At 39.8% G+C, this 25,175-nt stretch overlaps 1 protein-coding gene across 6 annotated transcripts in view; it reads left to right on the forward strand.

Moving 5' to 3' along the window:
• PDE5A (phosphodiesterase 5A) overlaps positions 1-25,175 on the forward strand; it is a 149,810-nt gene that overhangs the window by 33,249 nt on the left and 91,386 nt on the right. For all 6 annotated transcript variants that reach the window (XM_021101650.2, XM_021101654.2, XM_021101648.2 and 3 more), the window contains exons 3-4: positions 113-202; positions 24,551-24,622. In XM_021101650.2, coding sequence (XP_020957309.2) covers positions 113-202; positions 24,551-24,622 — 162 coding nt within the window. The remainder of the gene's footprint in view (positions 1-112; positions 203-24,550; positions 24,623-25,175) is intronic.

Below are 25,175 nucleotides of genomic sequence, written 5' to 3' on the forward strand. Positions count from 1 at the left end.
AAGCAGCAAGGTGAGTCAAAGGTTAGATTTGTCTAATCCTATGAATCAGAAAAATCAAATCAATTTTTGAAACAGGTCAGTCACTAAATTCAATTTATTTTTTCTTCACCAGGATCCACGGTTCAATGCAGAAGTTGACCAAATTACAGGCTACCGGACACAAAGTATCCTTTGTATGCCAATTAAGAATCATAGGGAAGAGGTAAGCCAGTTTTCCATTTTACAAAAGGTCATTTGGAAACATTTTTCTTTTTGAAAAAAATTTTTGCTTTACACACGTATGAAATAATGCTATAGTGACAGGTTAACTATGAAGTGCTTAGATGTTATGCTTTATATTTCTTATTAAGACTTTAGTAATAGGGTTGAAGCCTGCAGAAACATTACTATGACCTAGAAATAAATTTTAGACCTGTCATTTCCTTACCTCTCTCTCTCTTGAGGACCTTACTCTCTTCTAAGGTACTTAATTGTGGTTGGGGTTGTAATCAATTTATTTCATATTTTAAGCATCTGAGTAAGCTTACTTCACAAAAGGTTATCCAACTGAAGTGGTCATCAGCTGATTTTTTTTTTTTAATTCAAAAGGAGGTTTGGAAAAAATGGAAATTGTAGCTAAATCTAAGCAAAATTTACTATGAAATTATAAGCAAATAAAAGTAAATTGGTTTATTTATATCTCACCTAAGTAGAAGGTTTGGCTATTGCGTAAGTATTGAGTTCTCTCTTCATTTTACATTTATTTGGAAAAATACTTAATAAGTTATCATTTAAACTGAATACTTCAATTGAGTGTTCTCAACTCTGTCAGCAGATCACAATCAACTGTGAAACTTCTAAAATACTACCAGTTAAATCAGAATCTCCAAGGCAGGGTCTGGATACTGATACACTTTTAAAACTACAACAAATAAATCTTAGGTGTAGCCATGGTTGAAATTCACTTCCCTCAGTGAAAACAAAAAAAAAAAAGCCCAGGTTTCACCTTAAATCAGAATCCCCAGGCATTAGTTAAAGCTCCCAGTTGGTTATCACGTGTTGCTGGGCTTGAGAACCACTGCAAGGACACTAGAAACCCTTTGATCTTTCCACTTGATTTATATTTGGTTACTGACACCTTCCCTTTCCCACCTCCATCCAGTCCTTTACCCAGTTCCATAGTTTTTTTTTTTTTTTCCTCTATAAGTATTTCTCAATTCAATCTCTCTTTTTTCATTCCTGCTGCCTGCACCTTAATTTAGATCTTGAAGTAATGTCTGAACTTTCAAAATATTCTTGTAAGGGGTTTTTGTACTTTAAGCCAATTTCCCTTCAATTTACCCTGCATATGCCGTTGGGTATTTTCCTAAAACATGTTTTTAAATCAGTGCTTCTAAAACAATAATGTGCGTATATGAGTCTTAAAATGCAGATTCTGAATATAGTATGTCTGTGTGAGACATGAGTGAGACTATTATTTTTTTAAAAATTTTAGGGCCAGATCAGAGTCGCCCGTTTGCAACCTACACAGCAGCTTGCAGCACAGCTCACAGCAATGCTGGATCCCTAACGCACTGAGTGGGGCCAGGGATCAAACCTGCATCCTCATAGATGCTAGTCAGGTTCATTACCACTGTGCCACAATGGGAACTCTTGAGATTCTTTTCTAACAAGCACAAGTTGATGTCAGTGCACCAGGTTTGCAGATCACAATTAGATTAACAGGATCCTAAATCAGTAACTTCTCAGTAATCTAAAATAAGTCGTCAGTGCCTCTGTAATACATGGTTGGTTAAGAGGGTAGTCATGGAGTTCCCATTGTGGCTCAGTGGAAATGAATCTGACTAGGAACCATGAGGTTGAGGGTTCAATCCCTGGCCTTGCTCAGTGGGTTAAGGATCTGGCATTGCCATGAGCTGTGGTGTAGGTCACAGATGCAGCTCAGATCCTGTGTTGCTGTGGCATAGGCTGGCAGTTGTAGCTCCGATTTGACCCCTAGCCTGGGAACCTCCATATACCCGGGTGTGGCCCTGAAAAGCAAAAAATAAACAAAGAAACAAAAAACGGGTAGTTACTAAAAATACCTGCAGCTAAAACGTGCATAGGAGACTAATGAACTCGCTAATTGTGAATGAATAAATAAAATCGAAAAGGCTGTGCATGGACTAATGGTGATGGTGTTCTTAATTGAATTGCCAGATATAGCAAATAAAAAGTTTATTAGTTTATTGTAACAAATAAAAAGTTTATTAGCAGTATTTGGGACATAGTTATACTAAAAACTTGTGTTCGTCTGAAATTAAAGTTGACTGGACGGCCTATATTTTAGCTGCCTGCCCTAGTTATAAACCGAGGACTGTGATTGTGTGCAGGTACAAAGATAATGTTTAGCTTTTAGTTAGTAAGTATGTTTTAAAACCATGGCCCAAAAAACAGCTTTGTACTGGTCAAGAGACTCAGCTCAAGTCATGTGGTGGTTAAACATCTCTTTCTAAATAGCATGAACAGTGGGGACTGGGGCAGCACATGAGAACGTGCAAGAAAGTTACCAGGACTGCCCTTCTTTTAGAGAGCATCCTCTGGGTGTGTGTGTTTCTGTCTTTAGGACTACCACTGAGGATGATTTACAAACAATAACAACAAAACAACCTGCTGTATTGAGGTATAATTTACGTACAATGAAATTCACCCATTTCAGGTGTGTAATTTGATGAAGATTTGAAAAATGCCTGTACTGTCATGTAACCACCACTATAATCAAGATGTTATTGCATGTATGGGTACTGTGTTCCTTTTACTGCTGAGTGATTATTCCATGGTGTGTATATGCCACCTTTTGATTTTCCATTCCTCCATTGATAAATAAAACATTTGAGTTGTTTCCAGTTTTTGTCTGTTAGGAGAAAAGCCACAGTTGATGTTTGCCTTCAGATCTTTTTGTGGACATAATGTTTCCATATCTTTTTGGTAACTATAGGAGAGGCACGTCTAGGTCATATGGTGGGTGTATGTTTAATTTTAGAAGAAACTTTCAAACTCTTCCAAAGTGGCTGCACTGTATGCATTCTTACAAGCCATGTATGAGAGTTCCAATTACTTCAAATCCTAGGCAACACATGGTATTGTCAGTTTTTAAAATGTTTAGCTATTCTAGTGGGGAATAATGTAAATTTGATTATGTGAATGAATAAATTCATTCTCGGTCTAGGGCTGTCTGCTCGCTTACAGACCTCATTAAAGTGGGTTCAGCTACAGGTCCCCAGATTGTGGTTGTCCAGAGCTCTCCCTAAGGTTTCAGCTGGGTGCCTCAGCGTTCTCAGGAATATCTGCCTCCATGCGGCCACATCCTCTTCTGTTGTCTCTCTCTACCCTGTGATGACTTGATATGAAAACTGAGCTCTTCACTGGTTTCCACAAAGGTTTATTCACATGAAGCATTTCATGAGATAAAAAGCCTTCAGTAACTTCACTGGAGTCTTGGTAACTTTACTGATGGGAAGTTTTCCAAACACAGCTATTTAAACATCTTACCGACCCTCCCCATTCTGTGTCCTCTCCCCCTTGCTCACTCTCCTCCCACGCTCACACTGCCTGGTTTGAAATCATTTCCTGTGAGAATTATTTCTTCAGAAAAAAGAAATGAAGAGAAACAGAAGAACAGACATACTCTCAGCATGGCTGTTATAGTATAAAACTTAATTTGGCTGACCCAGAACCACAGCCACTAAGAAGATGCAATGTATGACTTCAGAATTATCTTCAAATTTAGAGCTGCATAAACAAACTCAGGGCAATGTTTGCTGTTGTGTATACACAGTAGGAAAGTACTCTTTCTCCCACAAAGCTTTTGAAATAAAAATGGAGGGTCACAGTAAGGCTTTGGGGAGTAATTGTTAAGATTGCTTGCTCTGGGCTTGAATCCCATTTTCACTGCTTCCTTAATGAGTAAGCAGGATGGAATTGGTTAAGCCCTTCACTCTTCAGTTTCCTCATCTGCAAAATGGGGTTATAAAAGGACCTACCCCATAGGGTTGTGGTGAAGATTAAAAGCATTTGTATATGTAGAGGATTTAACATAGTTCTTGGTACACTGGAAGTGATCAATAAATGACAACTTATTTTTTTAAAAGGAGACATGGGACTAACAGAACGTTTAAGAGAAATAGGGATGATGAAGTTGTTTGTAGAGGTCATCAGCCACATCATACCCAGCCAGCAGGGATCAAATGACAGTCAGCACAGGTCCTGACTTAACTGGTCTATTACCCTCTAACAAACTTTAAGCCTACAAGAAAAATATTTTTCATTCTTTTCCCTCATAAATGAGGCAAAATGAATTTGACTTCTTCTCTTGTGTTAGTCCAACTGTATTGAGTAAGCCAAGACCGACTCCAACTAATTACCAAGGAGCCCAAGATGAAATGTAATTATTGATTGTTTATGAAATGTCCCGGCACATTTTAGTGACCCCTGTTTCTTAAGGTACCGACTCTGGAGAGCTGCTCAAATGGAGCGTTTTACTGACTGAGTCTTCGGTAAGATAGATAATCACCCCATCTGCTTCTTTTCTTGTGAAATATTTCAACTAATTAAATTTTTTCAAGAGTTCTTTTCATTAGTGTCGTAATTGTAAGTGTAATGGATATGGCAATGCCTTTTTAGAAGTCAGGATCATAGATACTCCTAAAAATTCTGTGACAGAATTTTTAAAAAGAATCCTAGATGATAAGTTTTTACAGTCTTCTCCTCTCCCTACTCCCTTCTAAGAGAATGGGGTTAATGGGAAAAGTGTGAGGTGAGGGGACTGGAGAAGTTTGAGAAAGCTAAAATAATGAATTGTGGCAAAGTCAGAGAGCTAATGGCTAGAAAAAAATGATTGAAGACAAAAAAATAAAGGGATCAAGGGAGAGAAGCAAGCTAGCCCAGGCTGTGTAACAGAATGGTTTGAGGATGACAGGGTAGAAATTTGGCAATAATTGCCTATCTTGTGGAAACTATTCTAAGAACTTGACATATTCATTTAATCTTCGTAACAGCCATAGGAGGCAGTCGTTATTTTATTCCCATTTAACAGATAATAAAACTGAGACTGGGAACATTTAGAGAACTGGGCCAAAGTCCCACAATTAAAAACTGTCGAAGTTATGATTCAGACGTAGGCAGTCATGATGAGGGGAAGAGAGTTTTTTAAAATTTCTTGACTGTACTCTCCTTTCTTCCCCCTTAGTGTTTTCTTGAACCACTCCAGTAAACATTTAGATTACTGTTGATTTGGGCTTGGGAGGAAGGGGATGGGAGGTACACTGATGTAAGATGTGGCTCCACGTAGAAGCAGGACTTGAAAGTGGAAATAAGCGAACCTGGATGCATCTGGCAGCTCCTCAGAGTTAAGTGTTGAAACCACTCTACAGACAGACTCTTGACAATGAAAAAGAGGCGGGGCGGGGGGAGAGGGATCAGAGTTACATCCTCTATAATACTTTAAGAGGACTCCATCCAGTAAACAAGAAGAGATTTTTACCAGAGATAAAAGAGTTAGAGGAGCAGGCTTCATAATAATGTGGACCACTGTGCTCCCGATTATGCACAGATATGCACAGGAAGCATTACGAAAAAAATTGTAGCAAGTGTGTGAATTTTTAGGGCTGCTGTTAAATTTCTTTTAGGCTTAACACTGGACTTACCAGACCTGGGCGCTTGGATCAGTTATTTTTGTCACATGCATTAGTTATTTCTATAACCAGACAGTTCTTTTATGTTTAGTAAAGAAGTGCAGAGATGGGAAACTCAGCTCTTTCTCTAGAGCTCAGATGACCTATTTCTGAAATAGTGCCCTCTCTTGAAGTATTGCTTGTTTTGATATGTGGAGGTGACTGCCTTTTTTTTGGTCTTTTTAGGGCTGCACCAGTGGCCTGTGGAAGTTCCCAGGCTAGAGATCAAATCAGACCTGTAGCTGCCAGCCTATGCCACAGCCACAAGCCACAGCAGTGCTGTGGGGTCCAAGCTGTGTCTGTGACCTATCCTGTACCACAGCTCACGGCAATGCCAAGTTCTTTACCCACTGACTGAGGCCAGGGATCAAACCTGCATGCTTGTGAATACTAGCATTACCACTATCAGTTCATTACCACTGAGCCACAATGGGAACTCCTACTTTTTTTATTTATGGGTTGCACCAGTGTGGTAGAAGCCAGGGTGTTGTGAAATAATGCAAGTTCTGTGGAAATTTAGTATTGATCTGAGTTGGAGATTATGTCCAGTAATGTCAGGCTAGGCTTACACCTGATTTTTCTTGGTTGAATGTCAACTCCAGTTATTATGTAGAAGTCTAATTTGGAATCAGAATTCTTATCCTCTTTCTCTGTTTTTATCATCTTGGGTTTATTTATCATACTTGATAATATAATTTTTTGATGCAAGTATAACAGTTATAAAAGATTTTACGATAAGTATTTTTACAGTGTGATAAAGGAGTATTTTAGCTAAATATCTAATTGTTTTTATCTTCCTTTAAAAGAAACCTGAGAAACTTTAAAAAAATCAGCTAATTTTTATGAGATTTTTATGAGATATAAATACTTTGATGAAACAGAGAGATTTCATGTCTGCTGGAAACCACAAAGTAAAGCATTAATGGAATCAAATGTCTAATTCCTACTGCAATATTAAAAAGTAAATGTTTTCTAGAATTTAAGCTATGTAGCTTTATCTGCTCCTTTAAAAATATTCTCATCCCCCTATAGAAATATTATCATCCCCCCCGAAATTATCTTGGCTTGAAATTAATTGTTGAATCACTGCAGTGTATTGAGCACTGGTTTAGGCAGTGAGGATATTAAAAAGGTAAAACAAGGACAATGCTTTAAACTTTTCAGTTTGTAGAGGTAGATCTTTTATACCCAGAATTAGATATCAATACAGAGTAACAAGATTAATGTTGAATGAGCTCAGTATTTTAGCACATAAGTTCAAAGGAAAGTCTGTGCATTTTGAGAGCTGGAGAAATCACAGAGGAATGACGTAAGCTGTGGTTCTTACAGCAGATCCTGCTGTGTTTATCCCACAGCCTTACGAGAGGAAGCTCCTGCATGCTTTCCGTGAGAGGGCGGAGGCAGGGGAGATGCTTGCTTGTGATATCTTGTTTGCAGCACCGACTGGGGCTTTTCTTAAACTTGACACATCAGCCTGGAACAGATAAATGTTATGGCTTTATGGCTTTATACATAATCCTGCAATTCCATGTCAGACTAGATGAAAATACAGCTCCCGAAATAAGCAGAGTTTAATTGCAGACTGTCAGTTGATCCAGATCTATTTTAGTCTTAAAGAATTTGCTAGTTAATGTGTGTTTTTTTTTTTTAATTTATAAATTGTCCATTGCGTTTATTCCCCTGCGATATTTTCTTGTAGCTTTGTTTTAGGAACAAAACAAAAATACTCTGAAAATTTCCATTGGTTCTGGACTTGATATCCTGATGATGATGATCTTTATTTTTCTTTTTCCGTGTTGCTCTTTAAATAATATTTTATGAAGCAGATGGTAACTGCTTTCCTAAGGAAAATGTATTTCATAAAAGCATCAGATGAAAAACATAGTGCTAATAGGTTAGACCCCTGAGGCTACACTAATCCAGGACAATAAAGAGTGAATAAAAGCTTGACACTGAAGATTAAGTTAATGGAAGCCCATATTTACCCAAACTTTATTTTGAATGCTCTGAAAATTTGGTTGAGACTGAATCCTATGTTTTATTCAATATGAGGTTTCTCTTCATTGGTACTTTTAGAATAACCATTCCAGCAGTGGTTGGAATGCATTGAATTTTTTTTTTTTTTTTTTTTTGCTGTGCTCGAAGCTTGCAGAAGTTCCCAGGCCAGGGGTTGAACCTACACTATAGCAGCAACCAGAGCCACAGCAGCAACAAACTGGACCCTTAACCTGCAGAGACAGAGGGAACTCTCATTGCTTTTTCCTTTTTTTTTTTTTTTTGGCTTTTTAGGGCCACACCTGCAGCATATGGAGGCTCCCAGGCCAGGGGCTGAATCAGAACTACAGCTGCCAGCCTAGACCACAGCCACAGCAACTCGGGATCTGCTGCGTCTGCGACCTACACCACAGCTCACAGCAACTTGAGATCCTTAACCCTCTGAGCAAGGCCAGGGATTGAACCTGAGTCCTCATGGATACTAGTCGGGTTTGTTAACCAATAAGCCACTATGGAAACTCCTCTTTGCATTTTTAATTCAATAGAGAACTTATAAGTTTAATTTTGAGAAGTTTTATATAGGCCCTGAATTAGGACTAGTGGAAGTTTGGAACCAGTTGCAGATAAGCATAATTAATTTTTTGGTATAATTTCTGACCCAAAGCCATATAATTAGATCTTGGGATGGATTTTGATTATCAACTAGTTTTCATGCATTCTTAAAGAGTTAAGGAGGTGGTTGAAATTTCTGCTCTCATTAGAAATATAAACAAACATCTATATTCATCTAAGAGCTAAGATTATATTAAGGTAAAGTGCTTTATAAACTAAGTACTGTGTATTCCTTCTTATTAAATCCTCTTCTATCATAGAATGGAAATTAATATTCTAGGTAAAATTCAAATTACAGTGTAAGAGATAACCTTAGAAAATTTGAAGGTCATAGTTTTCTTGCTTTTCTTTCTTCCCCCTTTCTTTCTCTCTCTTTCTTTCTCTCTTTTTCTCCCTTTCTTTCTTTCTTTTGCATCACTTGGTAGTGGTGAAATAAAGTGAAAATGACCTGGATGTATAATTCCAGATCCACTTGATCTTACACATTATTTCATGATCATGAGTATGATATTAGTGATCTCTTACAGCATAACATACTAAGCTTAGTGATTTTGAACATCAGCATTTATTACCTCAGTTTCAGTGGTTCAGGAATGCCAGAGTGGCCTAGCTGGCTGGGGGTTCTGGCCCAAGTTCCCTGCTGTGGCTGCACTCAGGATGCAGCAGGGGTGCCTGACTCACGCTTGAGCACGCACTTCCCAGAGGGCTCACTCATGTGGCTTTTGGCAGGAGGCCTCAGTTCCTGGCCAAGCTGGCCTCTCCGTAAGTCACCCCATGGCAGAGAACAAGCAAGGAGGAGGTGGCAGCCCCTAGTATTGACCAAGTTTCCAGAACCTTCCACCTTTTCCTCATGGTACCTGTTCATTAAAAGCCAGGCATTAAGACTTAGAAAGAGGGCTATTAGGCTCCATCTCTTGAAGAGAGGTATCGAAGGATGTGTGGAGAGACTGTGAAGCCACCAGAAATACAAAGTGTATCTTGAGGCTTTAGTCTCGTTAAAATTAGCCAGGTGATAAATGAGGAACTCGCTTGTTAATTAAAATAATATCTTAAACAACAAGGACCTACTGTACAGCACAGGGAAGTCTATTAAATATCTTGTGATAACCTATAATGGAAAAGAATCTGAAAAAGATAATAGCATATATATGTTTTATATATCTATTATACACACACACACATATGTATAACTGAATCACTTTTCCATATACCTGAAACATTATAAATCATAAAAATCATAAATCATAAATCATATTTTTATTTCAATAAAAATAATATCTTAAAAATTGTTGTTTCTCAACCTTTCATGTACTGAAAGATAATTTGAATTACCAGAGGCAACATAGGCTAGGTTTAAAAACAGTGGCAAGTTGGTATGTGTGCTCTGCCAGATTGGCTTGAATCAAAGGGAAAAGAGGAAGTAGAATTAAAAGAGGAAGGCTGAGGAGGAAAACGAGGAAGATGCCTTCTGTTTGAGCTGTGGCAAATGACTGAGGTATTAAATGCCTTCTGAAATGTTGTGTCACAAATGCAGGTTTTCATGAGATCGCTTTGTGTGTAGCGTAATACTTTGTTTCTTAATATCCACGGAAAATGCTCCCTGGTATATCCTTATTATCTCTCTGCTCTGTTGTTCTCTGCCTCCCTCATGGATCAAGAGCAGAGGGAATGTGTCTAGAACTTTGGCACAGTGTTTGCTTGAGTGTACATTGGAGGTCATGCAGACGGGCCTAGGCAAGGAAAGTTTTCCAATAGCCATGTAAAGGAGGTGCTGGACTATTTTTTAAGCCTTGAACCTTTGCTATCATTTAAAGATCTGTGTGGCCACAGCATTCAGAATGAACAGTTTTTGTTTGTTTGTTTTTTTAATCTCTAACCAAAAGCCACATAATTTGACACTTGATAGATTTGGATTTTCTCATTTATTCATACACGGAGAGGATTTGACCCCCACAGACCAGTTCTCCCTGTTGCCTGTTTTATTTTAGGGACTATCACAAGACTATCACGGAGAGGATTCTGTGTCTAGCAGCAGGGAAATTCGTAGAGAGGCTTTTGCATAATCCAGACTAGGAGTGGACCCAGGCTGAGGCAGAAGGAGCAAGAAAAGTGGATTTGTTCCACTTCTGTTTAGGAGGTTGAGGGACTGATTTGATGGAGGGTTAAGTAGAAGGAGGGATCTAGGGTACTTCGTAGGTGTTTCAGATAGATGTCATGAGAGAGAGGCTTGTGATAGTCCCTAAAATAAAACAGGCAACAGGGAGAACTGGTCTGTGGGGGTCAAAACAATTAGCTTTTTTTTGGTTTGTCTTTTCTTTTTAGGGCCACACCTGTGGCATATGGAAGTTCCCGGGCTGGGGGTTGAACACCTACACCCGGCCTACACCACAGCCACAGCTACGCAGGATCCAAGCCATGTCTGCAACCCACACCACAGCTCATGGCATCACTGGATCTGTAACCCACTGAGCGAGGCCAGGGATTGAACCCACATCCTCATGGATACTGGTCGGGTTTGTAACTCGCTGAGCCACAACGGGAAGTTCCAAAACCATTAGCTCTTTTGGGGGGATGTTGTTTCATGGTCTATTACTTTTTCCTCTCTCCTCAAATCTCTGACTTGCAGTTTTCCTCCTGTCTCTCTTCTCTCTCTGACTGCCTGTCTCCTTAGCTGGTGCCGCTCATCACAGCAGTGCCAAATGACTCAGCCCAGGACCCTCTGCTTTGTTCTTACTACACTCACTTCTTCTAATTGACTCTCATGGCTTTAAATACCGTGTGTGGTTGTTGACAAGACTTATATTGCAGTCATACTGTTTCTTCCATTTAAACCCATATATTCAACTGCTTATTTGACTTCTCTACCTTTAGATATATCTAACAGGCTTCTTGAACTTAACATATGAAAACCAAACTCCTGAGCTTTCTTCCCAACACACCTGCTCCATACCTGTCCCCACCATAGTTAACAACTTCTCTGTCATTCCAGCTATTCAGGCTAAATTCTTGAAGACCAAATTCAAGCTAAATTCCCTCTTTCTTTGTCCCACAGTAGACATCCAGCTCATCAGCAAATACTCTTGACTCTCCCCTTTAGTAAGTGTTCTCCACCTGTACTTCTGCCACCCTGGAGCATCAATATGGTGCCATCAGTACGAAGCACCTGAATTATTTTAATACCCCCCCCCCTCCAACCAGTGTTCCTGCTTCAAGCCTTAAACTACTTGCGGTTATTCTCAACACAAATTTTATAAAACATGCTAGATCTCATCCCTCCCCTGCTCAAAACCCTGCAGTGGATTTCCATTTCACTCTGTAAGGAAGGTCCCACAAGATCTCCTGAAGCTCCTCCAATCTCACCTGTTATCTCCTCTCTGCCAGTCTTCTCCAGCATACTGTTCTTATGTCCTCAACAAATTAGGTAAGCTCCAGCCCCAGGGCCTTTGGGCATGATGTTTCCTTGTCTGAAGTCCCTTCACCTTGTTATCCGTCTGACTCACTCTCTCATCTCCTTCAGGTTTTTACTTGGATGACATCTCAGTAATGCGTTCTTGGCCAGCCTTATTGAACAGCAGCTATTAACTTCCATCCCTGTTCTGTTTGCTTCATAACACTTAAGCACATAATCATAATTGCCACTTGACACACTATACATTAACCTACTGGTTTATTTTGTTTCTCTTCCCTAGACTGTAAGCTCCATGAGAGCAAGATAACACAAGAATGATTCACAGAGGAGGGGATGTTTAAACTGCACCTATAGTATGCAATAATCTAGTTTACGTGAGAACTCCTTTTTCAGAAGTTTTTTTTTTTTTTTTTTTTTTTTCCCCATCTTGAAGCATGGAAACTAAAATAGATTGACAAACTAAGGGGGTCTCAAGTAGAAATGTAATCAAGGCTCTGTGATAAATTGCAGTAGGACTAGGATCTTCCTGCTGACCCCCAGAGATCAGTAATAACTCTTGTGTTGGTAGCATCATCCCCATTTTAGGTAAAGACACATGGACTTTATGGACTCAAGTTAAAATTTTCCAGTATTACATATCCGTTAAGGGAAGAGATGGAATTCAGACTCGTGTCATCTTATTCTAAGGCTGCATTTTTCCCATCCTGAAAATAATTACCTTATTTCATCCTTATTGATGATTGCATCTGCAAAGCTACCAACCAACACTTTTACTTTTTTAGTTTTTGAAAATGCAAATTATGGATTGGAATAATATAATAATAAAATGTGGAATTGCAAACAGTGATTCCAAATTAACTGCCTTGTGTATTATTGAGCACAGCATTGTGGAGGAGGACCTGTCTCTATGTGCCCTTAACACCTACAGCTAGGAGTTTTGCCCGTGAGACCTGTGTCTCTGTGCACCTGAGATTTCTTATGTGATTATCTTTTCATACTCATCTTTCATTTGGAGGGAAAAAACGCTTAGAGATAGAGTATTATTATAGGTTATATTCTCTATGTGAAGGATTTGTTAAGTATAAAAAAAATAATAAACACACACGTTTTTTTTTCTCTGGATCTCCTAACCTAAATAATAAGGATCTAGCTTCTCATGGCTGTGATACAGTTAGATGGACTAGTAAGGCAAGAACATTGATCTGAGCCCTTAGTTCAACTCTCTTTAAGAAAGTGTTCTTCCTTCGAGTTCCCATGGTGGCTCAGTGGTAAGGAACCCGACTAATATCCATGAGGGTATGGGTTCAATCCCTGGCCTCCCTCAGTGGGTTAAGGATCTGGCATTGCTGTGGTATAGGTCAGCAGCTGTAGCTCCGATTTGACCCCTAGCCTAAGAACTTCCATATGCCATAGGTGCGGCCCTAAAAAGAGTAAACAACAACAACAACAAGAAAAACCCAGTGTTTTCCCAACCCTTTGCTGCGAACTGTAATTTGTAAATGAGATTCAGCCTATTCAGTGTTTTGCTATATGAAACTTAGGCTTTTCCACTCTTGCTGTGTTATTTCTCTTCTGTTTGTTTTAGGTCCACATTATGGGCACACCCCTTTACCCTGTAATTATCAGGAAGCTTTATTAGCACAGGATCTGGCCGCACTATAGAAGCACAGACCTGTTGTAAGTGCAGGCAGTGCTGGAACAAACTTGATCCTGGTTTCACAGAGGCCAAATCCAACAGCACTGTCCAGGGTAAGCCTGTGCTTTGCAGACCAGCACCTGGCAGAACACAGGACACCACCCTGAAAATAAATCTTGGTTATTGAATAGATCCAAGGCTCTGAAGTCATTTTTGGCAATGTCATGAGTCAAGGTGGGCATAAACAATGGTAGAAGTATTCCGATACAACGAAGTACAGTTTGTACAATACATATTGGGTACACATTTTTTTGTTTACTTCCAATTAGGCAGAGAACAATAATTTGAAAGAAAGAGTCCCAACTCTAGCCAAAACCCCTGAGTGCTGGTTTTAGATCAGTGATTCCTTAAGCAACTTTTATTACCTCTCTGTGCCTTAAGTGACTTGTCTGTGAAGTTTCACGGTGAAGCACAAACACACAGGGTGGAGGGGAAGGTTGATGGTTAGTTGTAGTGAGACAAGGAATGTGACCGTGCCCACTGCAGAGGTCATCACCTAGTAGAAGTTCAGAAAATGTAGAAAAAAATCTATTTCCTCCCTTCGGAGTGTTGCAAGGCCAGACAGATGGAGGAATGGAAAGTTAAACAACAGACAGTAACTGCTGGGCGCACCCTGCCCTGGGAAAGACAGCAGGAGCTTTTCTGCTGTGTAAACCTTGATGTCTGCAGCTTTTAAAGGGCATAGAGGAGCCTCTGCTCACAATGGTGATATGCTGCTCTGTCTCAGGCCTGAATCTCTGTATCCCAAGGGACAGGAAGGTCTGGTAAGGCAGCAGGTTCCTCTGGTTCTAGGTTTAGAACATTTACATCACTACTTAAAGCTGGTGTGGAAGAGGGTTTGGTATTTGTCAGGGGAGGAGGAATTGTGAGAGAGAGAGTGTGTGTGTATGTGTATGCACGCACACATGCACGCACAAAGGGATTAAGAATAAACACTAGGATAAAGAATTATGCCCAGCATCCTCTTGCCTGGAAGGAATCCAGTCTCAGGTTGGCACCACTCCCACTGGATGTTCCCAGCATAGGTCAGCTACTGACCTCCAGAGGCGGATTTGTCCTGGCCCCATCTGGGGATCATCCGTCCTGCCTGATAGCACAGAGCAGACGGTCAGGACCTCAGCCTGCTTCACCGTCACCAGGACAGCCGAGAACTTGGCATGGACTGCCGCTTTCAAATATCATCAGCATTTACAAATTTACTTTTACAAAAAAAATTGACAAATTTTACTTTTTTAAGACTTTTAAATACTTCTTGAAAAATTAGTTAAAGTTTATGTACAAGTGAAACACACAGATCTTCATGTACAATTTGATGAGTTTTGACCTGTGTGCATATATATCTATCTGTGTAAGTAACACCCCAGTCAAGATAGAGAACCTTTTTATTACCCCTGTCGATACTCAGAACCCATGGGCAACACTGTTCTGATTTCTGTCACCAAAGGCAAATTCTACTTTTTTAAAAAATAATCTCTGTTTTTGAAACTACATTATTATCATCTCTTTTCCCCTGAAACGTAGGACTTTTTATGTTATATAAGTAGTTCTTGGCTATAAAAAAAAGTGTCGTAAGATTTATAATCGAAGTCAAAGAAAACAGAACTTCTAATACTCACTTTGGATTTGTCTTGGTTTCTTAAAGTTATAATTTTGAAATTGTTCCAGTACTCTTTGATGAAAGCATGCTTTAACAAGGTAAATATATGTATGGGGTCTGAGGATAATCTTGGATGCACTGGAAAACCATTGGCCTTCAGGATTCTTCTAGATTAAACAACAGTGTTTAAGAACCTGTATTTTACACTAGTGCTGGTTTCACTTTCCTCCCCGGGGGAGTAGTAGAAAGAATATAGGCTTCAGATTCAGACCTGGACAGCTTCCGGGTCTCTGCATTCTTGCACTACCTATTTAACTTTTCTGAACATCAGCTGCTCTTGTGATAAAATGGGAATAATAATATCTACCTGAATGGGTTATGACTGAAAGTTAGGTAGACTTAACAGATGAAGTGCCTGGTATGTTGCAGGCCCTCCCTTCTTTGTTCAAATGGCAAACTTTTTAGCATTGTAAGTTTTTTTCTTTTTTTTCTTTTCTTGGGTTGAGAATAGGTTTATTAACTATATTAAAGCCACTGGCTATTGATTGTGTATTTCTGATGCCAGATATCTTCAGAGCACTGCTGTTTATATCTTGCAATTTCCTAGACGCTGCCTCTTCCTAGCGACCCAGTCTGTAAGAGTTAACTAAAACCATCTACTTCCGTATTCATTCTTGTCTCCCAACACTGGAAGATCCATAAACATACTTTTGAGACAAATATGTATAGCCATGCTTGTGCATACAGATGGATAAATGAATCACAACCAAGTAAAGTTAGTCTTACCATTTCAAGGAATAATAAACCTTGATCCTCAAATTTATTAACAAAAGTAGGACAACCCAAAACAACAACAAAAAGGTCAGAATTGGCAAAGGTACACACAGGTCACACAGAAGAGGAAAACCAATGTGGCCAATAATAAAAGCTGTTCATGCCAGGAATATGCTAATTAAAGCAACAATGTGATGCATTTTTATACCTGATAGATTGACAAAGGTTAAAAATAACCTGATAGTTCTAGGTACTGTTTAGGCTGTGTGTATAAGAATTCCTATACATTGCTGATTGATAAAGGTATAAATTTCTGTCATCCTTTGAAGATTTCATGAAAGAAGCTCTTGCACCTGTGCCTAAGGAGATCTATACAGCGATGTTCTTTGTGGGTTGTTTGTAATAGCAAAAAATTGCAGACAACTCAAATATTTGGGGATCAAATGAACAATATTTGGCATGGAATACAATGAGACTAGGAAGGAAAAAGTCCAATTTAGTGTTACCTTCATTTAACTTAAGAAAGAGAAAACATTACAAATATTAACACTTAGTAGTTCTATATCAGTAGCTCTCAAAGTGTTTCCCCCTCCCCCTCCCCAGAGCAGCAGCATTTGGTGTCACCTGAGAACTTTTAGATAAATTCTTAGGCCCCCACCCAAATCTCTGAATTTGAAACTTGGGGGGGCGGGTAGGACCCATTGAGATGTGTTTTAACAAGCCACACTTTACCACTGTTGTAGATGATAAGGACATGGATGTTTACCATCTCATTCTCTGTGATTCTCTATATTTTTTAAATTAAAAATTAAAACTAACCATCTCAAGCTTTTCTCTCTCACTCCCAAAGTCCTTTTAGGCTGTAAGTTTCAACTCTGTAACTAAACTTTTAAGAGTGTACATTTCTTACTGCCACAAAAAGTTCTTGGGTGTGGACAGATCTCTTCATATCGAGCAAAGGGCAGAGGAAAAGATGGACAGATATATTAACCAGTATTCCGATGCGAATTGTCCACCAAGTACATCACCCTAAAAACATTTGATCCCTCTGACACTTCTCCCATTATTTTCAGCAGCGTTATGTCCACCAAGCAGTGAGTACATTCGGAACAATGCAATGTACTGAAGCTTCCGTAAGGCATAAGACATAAATCATGTCCTTAGAAAACAATCTAGTTGGGGATTTAATATGTGAGTAGAAAATGAGGTTAAAGATGAGAATACCTCATTGTCAGATGTATGGTATACACAGCTGCTACACAGAGTTACAGAGGAGTTTGAAGAGAAGCTTTTTGGATACTCAGCCTCAGTGGAGAAAGCGGAAGGTGATATTTCAAGGAAGGACATGAACAAAGGTCATTGTTGCATTTTAATTCAAAGACTCATGTAAGTCATTTTAGTTTAAATTGAGTGTATGGAATCTGAGTCTTCAATTTTCATCCTGTAGATGGATGGATGAAGTCATTAAAAGCTTTGAGTAATGAGATAATCTGTATGTGCAAAGCAGTATTCCAAGAAGATAAATTTGGTATAAGTGTCACAGATGGACTGAAGGCAAGAAAACAATTAGCAATGAGGTGTCAGGGCTTTGAAAGAAAGTAAGGATTTAGATGGTGAAACGCAAGATACTATATGCATGAGGAAGAGTGAAAAAGGAACGGGAGCATGCGAGAGTAATTCTAATGGAATGTATTCGTTTCTTATTGCTGCTCTTAAAAACTACTGGAAATTTAGTGACTCAAAACAACACAAATAAATGTATTACAGTTTTGGAGATCAGAGTCCAAAACAGTTCTCAGTGGAATCTCTAAGGAAGGATCTATACTCTTACCTTTTCCTGCTTCCGTGGGCTGCTCACATCACTTGGCTTATGGCCGCTTCCTCATCTTCACAACCTGCAGGTGCATTTTGAAATCTCTGACTCTGACTCTCTTATCTTCCACTGTCCATTATAAGGATTCTTGTGATGACATTGGGCCCACCCAGATGATTCAGAATAATCCTCCCATCTCCAGGTCCTCAGTCACATCTGCAGGTTTGTTTTGTCATTTAGGCAGCATAATCATAGATTCCAGGGATTAAGATGTAGACATCTTTGGAGGCCATTATTTTGCCTACCACATGGAATATGACCATAATTTGCTGATTGCCTAAGATTTGGAAGCGAGGTGAAAAAGCCCAGATTGGTCATGTGAACCCTCTCCATTTCATTTTGTCTGTGAAATAGGGGTGGGCAAGAGGATGGGGGTGGGATTCCCTTCCAAGCACAACACTGACTAGAATGTGAGCTCTGTGAGTTATAGGGAGTTATATCTGTCTTGTTCACTACTGTGTTGTCTTCATTGTCTAGAACAGTGACTGGTACGTACTAGGTGCTCATTAATTAGTTGTTGAATAAAATGTATTTGTTACCAAATGAATGAACAAGTTCAGGAAAAGTTTGACAGGAGCACTGGGGAGAATTCTCCACTGGCTCCTGTCTACGTGAGTTCTCATCTGCTTGGTGAAGTAAGGTTTTCGGCTCAAATCATAGATGCTTTAGAATCCTGTCATTGTGATAGAGACATTCTGTGTATGGGGGAGAGGGTAGTTAAGATTTGAGGATCCTGTTCCTTTTCCCCCTGCTGATCATACCCTGGTATGAGACACAGGGAAATGTATTGGGATTGACGTGTGGCCTCAGTAAGGGTCCGGGGCAGCTGCTGATTGAAGAAGGAACTGCTCACTGTGGCAATGATCACTTGCCCCTGAAGCGACCAGCTGTCACATTCCTCACTGCTCACCCAGTGAAAGTCAAGTCTTGGCCTTTGCATTCCTAAAAGAACACTTGACCTTGTGAGGACATAATATTCATTTACGCTATGAAATGTGCCAGTGAAACAGAAAACAGGGAAGTTTCTTTGTGCTTTAAAAGAAAAAATAGCATAGAGCATTGGTGTCTGAGGGTCCCTGCATGTAGCCAGAAGGAAGGCAGAAGTGATTGGGCTTCTGATACGGAAGCTAACATTTTGGGGGGCTTTGTCTTTCAGATATGAGGTCTGACAAATGCTTGCCATAAAAGCTGTCTTTGAAAACTGACATTTAAAAACCTATGGTTAGCAGTTCATTACTTGAAGAAAATACATTGATTGGTTTAAAGGAGCAAATAGATGGTAGAAGAAGGAAAGACTCTATCGACACACAGAGGGCAGGGGTGCTAGTTTTGCTTAGATCCTTGAAATTCAGAACATCAAAGTCTTTAGTCTTTCACTGTCTTGTTGTTTTTCTTTCTTTTCTTTTCTTTTTTTTTTTTTTTTTTTTTGTCTTTTTGCCATTTCTTGGGCCGCTCCCGCGGCATATGGAGGTTCCCAGGCTAGGGATCTAATCGGAGCTGTAGCCGCCAGCCTACGCCAGAGCCACAGCAACGCAGGATCCGAGCTGCGTCTGCGACCTACACCACAGCTCATGGCAACGCCGGATCCTTAACCCACTGAGCAAGGGCAGGGATCGAACCTGCAACCTCATGGTTCCTAGTCGGATTCATTAACCACTGTGCCACGACGGGAACTCCTGTTTTTCTTTCTTTCTTTTTTTTTTTTTTTTTTGGTCTTTGTCTTTATAGGGCTGCACTGGCGGCATATGGAGGTTCCTAGGCTAGGGGTCTAATCAGAGCTGTTGCTGCTGGCCTACACCACAGCCACAGCAATGCCAGATCCTTAATCCACTGAGCGAGGCCAGGGATCTGAACCCGAAACCTCATGGTTTCTAGTCGGATTCGTTCTCTGCCACGACGGTAACTCTCATCTTTCACTGTCTTATGTTACCTTGGATAGACATTACACCCTTTCTTTGATTTTTATATATTGTTTTCATCAGTGATGTTTTAAAAATGTCATCCATCTAGGGATTAAGGCCCATGTGTGTATTAGATATGTTTTCCTGGTCTAATAATCTCTTGAAAGAACTTGCCTGTTTCTTAAGAAGAATTAATTATATTTAATCAATCATCCCTTAAACAAATTAACCTCTAATATCTAAATCTATAAAATTATTAGATAAGTGGTTACCAAAAAGGCTGAAAAAATTCATCATTGGAAGTCCTCATTCCATGAAGTTGCCTAATGATTAATATCTTGCTCTAATGTTAGGGAACACAGTTAAATATAGGAAAGAGCTGATGTCTAGAGGTACAGAGTAGGCTTTAAAGCCTGTGAACAAGATTTCTGGTCAGTTTGCCAGACTGAACAGATGTGGAATACTGCCCACCCCCTGTTCTGCAAACAAGAAGGTAAAATTTGACCAAAAGCAATTTAAAAAATTACAGATGAGCTCAAGAATGGAAAACCCCGGGTGTCAGAAACAAAGAGGGGAACCCAAGGTAAGCAACGTAGGTGAACAAGGTCCAGATGGACTACAGAGGTGTGAGATTCCGGATTGTCTTAGGTAACATCTGCAGGTGGTAGGGAATGGAGAGGAGGTGGAGGAGCCCTCTTTGGACGGTGGGGGCAGGGAGGTGAAGCTAAACTCCCAGAGGAAGCCTAGATGTCTGAAGTTTCCATCTATGGAATCAGGCCTAGAAAATGCCACCAGCACCACAGCCATGACCAAAAAAAAAGTCAATTTTCATTGCTTGGCAACTGACAATATCTGGAAACATTTTTGGTTGTCACATTGGAGGAAGGGGTGCTGCTGACATCTAGTGAGTGTAGGTCAGGGATGCTGTTAAACATCCTACAATGCACAGGAGTGCCTCTCACAGCAAAAAATGGTCCAGCCCTTAATGTCAATAGTCTCAATGTTGAGAAACACTAGGTTAGAGAATGAATACTTGATCCAATTGAAGTCAATACAAAAGTCCAACCCCAAGACTAGAAGCTTCTCAATTCTCTGGAACATGCAATAAGGTCTATGATCTTTGCACCTATTTTGCTAACACAAAGAGAAGGCTGGAGCTGTGGGAGTGGGAAGAGAAGTTGGGTTGGAAACCCCACGGAGCATGAGGATGAAACTGATGGCCAGAGGAAAAATCTTTAGAGGTGAAGAGGAACTTGGCCCTTGTTGACTGCATTTGAGCGACTGGATCAAATCTCCTCTGAAGCTGGTCCTTATTTATTTATTTACTTTGCTTTTTAGGGCTGGAAGTTCACAGGCTAGGGGATAGATCAGAGCTGCAGCTGCCGGCCTACACCACAGCCACAGCAACTCAGGATCTGAGCCGAGTCTGCAACCTACGCCACAGCTCACAGCAATGCTGGATCCCTGACCCACTGAGCAAGGCCAGGGATGGAATCCAATCTTTGTGGGTACTAGTTGGATTCATTTCCACTGCACCGGGAAGGGAACTCCCGGTCCTCTTTTAATCATATGAATTAATAAATTGCTCTTTGTTCCTTTAAAAAAAAAAAAAGAAAAGAAAAGAAAATGCCACCAGCAGCCAGAAGCAGCAGCAAGGAAGCTTGCCTCTGGCTGCAGCTGTGAGACAGAGACACCTGTGAACCATGACAGCAGAACCTGTGCCCCAAACAGGTATGGAGTTCACGTTCGTATCACCAGTGCAGAGCCAGACCAGCAGCAAGCCACTGTGCCTGATACTTCATGACTCAGGGGACATGGGCTCCCATGGGAAACAGCCCCTGCTATGGATGAACTTCCACTCAAAATCCAGTATGTCCAAAGAGTTGAAGGGCAATAGGCTTTAGTATTTAAAGGAAAAAGAAGGTGGGGGAGGTAGCAGGTTTGATAAGAGAATCAAATAGAAATTCTTGGAGTTCCTGTCGTGGCGCCGTGGTTAACGAATCCGACTAGGAAGCATGAGGTTGCGGGTTTGGTCCCTGCACTTGCTCAGTGAGTGGGTTAACGATCCGGCGTTGCCGTGAGCTGTGGTGTAGGTTGCAGGCGCGGCTCGGATCCCGTGTTGCTGTGGCTCTGGCATAGGCTGGCGGCTACAGCTCCAATTCGACCCCTAGCCTGGGAACCTCCATATGCCGTGGGAGTGGCCCAAAGACATAGTAAAAAAAAAAAAAAAAAAAAAAAAAAAAATTCTTGAAATGGAAAAGAGTTGTTAAACTACATGAACATTGTTGTGTTGGTTGAAATAACGGCTTATATTTAGAATGGTTTCAGGGATGTCGTTCTTTGATACAGAGAAAACTTTTTAGCCCATTGTTGGAAAAAAATGCTTACCGATAAATGTTCCCAAGTGTAAAACATGCAAATTGAAACCGTAGTTGAAATTGGGGTACAGCTTGTAATAAAGGGAAAGCTCTAGGGACCATCCCATGTGTACTGAAGAAATCTTGTTTGACGTGCTCTTCTAGGATGAAGGTAGGTTGCTGCAGACCCACTGGGAACAGCCCTGCTTTGGTTGATGCCTCGCTGACCCCCCCACCATGAACATTTGTATCCCCCATCCTAGCTCTCCCCTGCACCCCAAATCAGTGCACAGATCACTGACTGGTTTAAGGATATCCATGGCCTGTAGCCTTGGACCACAGCGAGCTAACTGGCTCAGGCCAGCTGTCCCCTCATTCTCAAGGGGATGTAATCACCTAAACTAACCAACATTATCACTTTTACTTGAACATACTTTGTATGGCTGATTTTTCTCTTTTAAGACCTTAAACTCCCCTATCATTTCACTGTCATTTTATAGCCATTTAATAACAGCTAGCTTTTTGTCTCTTTATATTTTTGAGAGAGCAGGAACTTTGCTTTCTTGCTTTGAGTACGTTGTCTCACACAGCTCCATGTACAAATAGCGAATCAGTACATACTTTTAAAAATACTTTATGATTATTTGAGTAGGGTTGCATAACAGTATCTTTGCTGTAATCTCATCTTCCTTAAAAATGAATATTTAAAATTTAAGTCTTTTATCAAACCATTTATTAAAGACAAAAACTCAAATGTTATCATTTCTGCAAAGTCTTCTCTTTTATGCATATTTGGTTCTTAGCAACCTGTGGGCATCTGTATCATAAAAGTGATCATACCATCCTATGTATATTGTGCTGTTTATGTATCACCCATTCTTGATTCTTGAGCTCCTTCCTGATAACCTTTCCCTTGGTTTCTATCACTCCTTGGTACATGGTAGGCACTGCAGTATTTGTTGAGTAAATGAATGAATGCTTAAAATAAAATAACTGAGTTAAACTTGTAGCATTATGTATTAGACCCCAGGGACCCTCAAGAGCTTCCCATCAGGTATATTCAAGTGAATGCACTTAGCTGCAGTCCAGACATTTTGACCTTAGACGAAAGCTTTTGTAAAAGCATTTAGTCACTGAGATGCAAGCATCTAGAAATCTGTTAGCCAAGAGTTAAGGAGTGTGCAAAACTAAGAAAGAATTGAACTAAGAACAATTAATGGGTACCAGATAATTGGGTAATTCTGCTTTTTAAATTTAACCTTCTGGGAGTTTCCATCATGGCTCAGCAGTAACAAATCCAACTAGTATCCATGAGCAGTCAGGTTTGATCCCTGGCCCCACTCAGTGGGTTAAGGATCCGGCGTTGCCGTGAGCTGTGGTGTAGGTTGAAGATGCAGCTCTGATTCCATGTTGCTGTGGCTTTGGTGTAGGCCAGCAGCTTCAACTTGGATTTACCCCCTAGCCTGGGAACTTCCGTATGCCGTGGGTGCTGCCCTAAAAACAAAACAAAAAAATTAACATCCCTTTGCTTCTTTTATGGGTTGGGGAAGAAATGTGTTGAGAACAGAAAACTATCAGACAAGAATGTATTTCCCCTTCTCTGCTCTGCTATTTTGGAGGGGAGTTTTATATCCATTTCTTAAAGCTAAGGGGCTAGAGTCAGCTGAGAAAAAAAAAAAAAAAAAAAGGATGAACCATCTACACAAAACTAAGGACTTTATATTTCTAAAGTAAAACTGTTTAAAGGATAATAGCTTTTTCCACTGATATTAAATTGCAGAAAGAAGGAAAGAGTAGAATTTATAAGTACTAAAGAGGAAGCAAATATAAGTTAAAGGTCTTTATAAGACTAAGGAAATAACTCGAACTTTAAGTTAGAACTAAACAAGTAAGTAAAATGTACTTTTATGCAGAAAGATGAGAAGATTCTTAAGTCTTGCTAAATGTTCTGTGGAAACTTAAGACATATTCCCAGAGTTAACTCAGTTTTCTTAAGATGTAGTTTATCTTTCAGATACCTTCTGATTTGAAATAAGGCTCAGTCTGTTAATTCCTCTTTAGATTTTTCAGTACAACTTCTTTTCCCCAAAATGAGACTGCTGGAGGTAAGATAATTTTTAAGGTCAGAAATTTTAAAAGAAGTTGGAACAACATCCCTCATTATTTCTACCCTAATTGATCCTCCTGCATTTTAAATTCTGTGATTAGCCATTGGTCCTGTTTCATTTTTAGTAAAAGAATGTTTAACCCATTTTGAAATATTATATTTAAACCCAATATAAAATGTCTACTTCATCATATATTTTAAATGTGATATAAATTTAATGTTTATTTTTTATTCAAAAGTCATGAGAAGTATTTATATTAAAAAGTGATTGCCCATCACTTCTTTCACAGTGCAATATGAAATCCCAGAATCAAATATGATTTAGGACCCAAAACGTTAGAAACATTTGAACTCTTACTAGGAAAAAAGAATGTACAGAATAATATGGAACTAGTCGAAATGCTGAGGGGCTTGTTTTGATTTTGTAGCTTATTGTAACTTTAAAACACATGTAGAAATTTTTTCTGTAGACACAGTTTGATGAATCTATTACAGTAATCTCAGTCAGCAGAATTACCAATCTTCTCTTCTTGTACCAGGTTGTTGGTGTAGCCCAGGCCATCAACAAGAAATCTGGAAATGGTGGGACATTCACCGAAAAAGATGAAAAGGTACCAAAACTTGTGTCTGGTGTGATCTCTCCTTAGGAAGATGCTTTGTCTTTAGAGTAAATTGGCTTCTAGAATTAGCTGTTACTGAAATCATTGATTACAGAAACCACTGTGGTGTAAATGATGTGAAATGTTCAAAAGTGTGTCTTTTCCCTCTGGCTAAATCAGTGCTGTCCTGAGTGTGGAAGGCCTGTGGTCTTCAACCTGCAGAACCTCTCCAGCACCCTCCTCACCATGCCGCCAAGCCTCCTCCAGGGCTGTGTGCCTGTTAGAGCCATCCAGAGGGTGACATGGTGTTTTAATGCTCTCATTTACTTTTCAGCACTGCTATAAAGAGATTCAACATTAAGTAAAAACCCCTAAAACACTGCTCCAGGTTTGGCTCTCCAGGTCAGCGAAAAATTGGAATTGCCTCCTGGTGAAGCAAATTTCAGAATGTTTTATAAGCTTTGCACACAGACGGTGGGGCGCCAAGGTGTGAATTCAGGCTAGATGATGTGAATTTAGCTTCAGAAAGAGTGGCAGTCAGCATTATTTTATTACTCTTCTCATC

Source organism: Sus scrofa, chromosome 8, assembly GCF_054392235.1.
Source record: "Sus scrofa isolate SSC_HxYL_T2T_F1_AM1 chromosome 8, Sscrofa_HxYL_maternal_Yorkshire_Landrace_v2.0, whole genome shotgun sequence".
Classification (NCBI taxonomy): Eukaryota; Metazoa; Chordata; class Mammalia; order Artiodactyla; family Suidae; genus Sus; species Sus scrofa.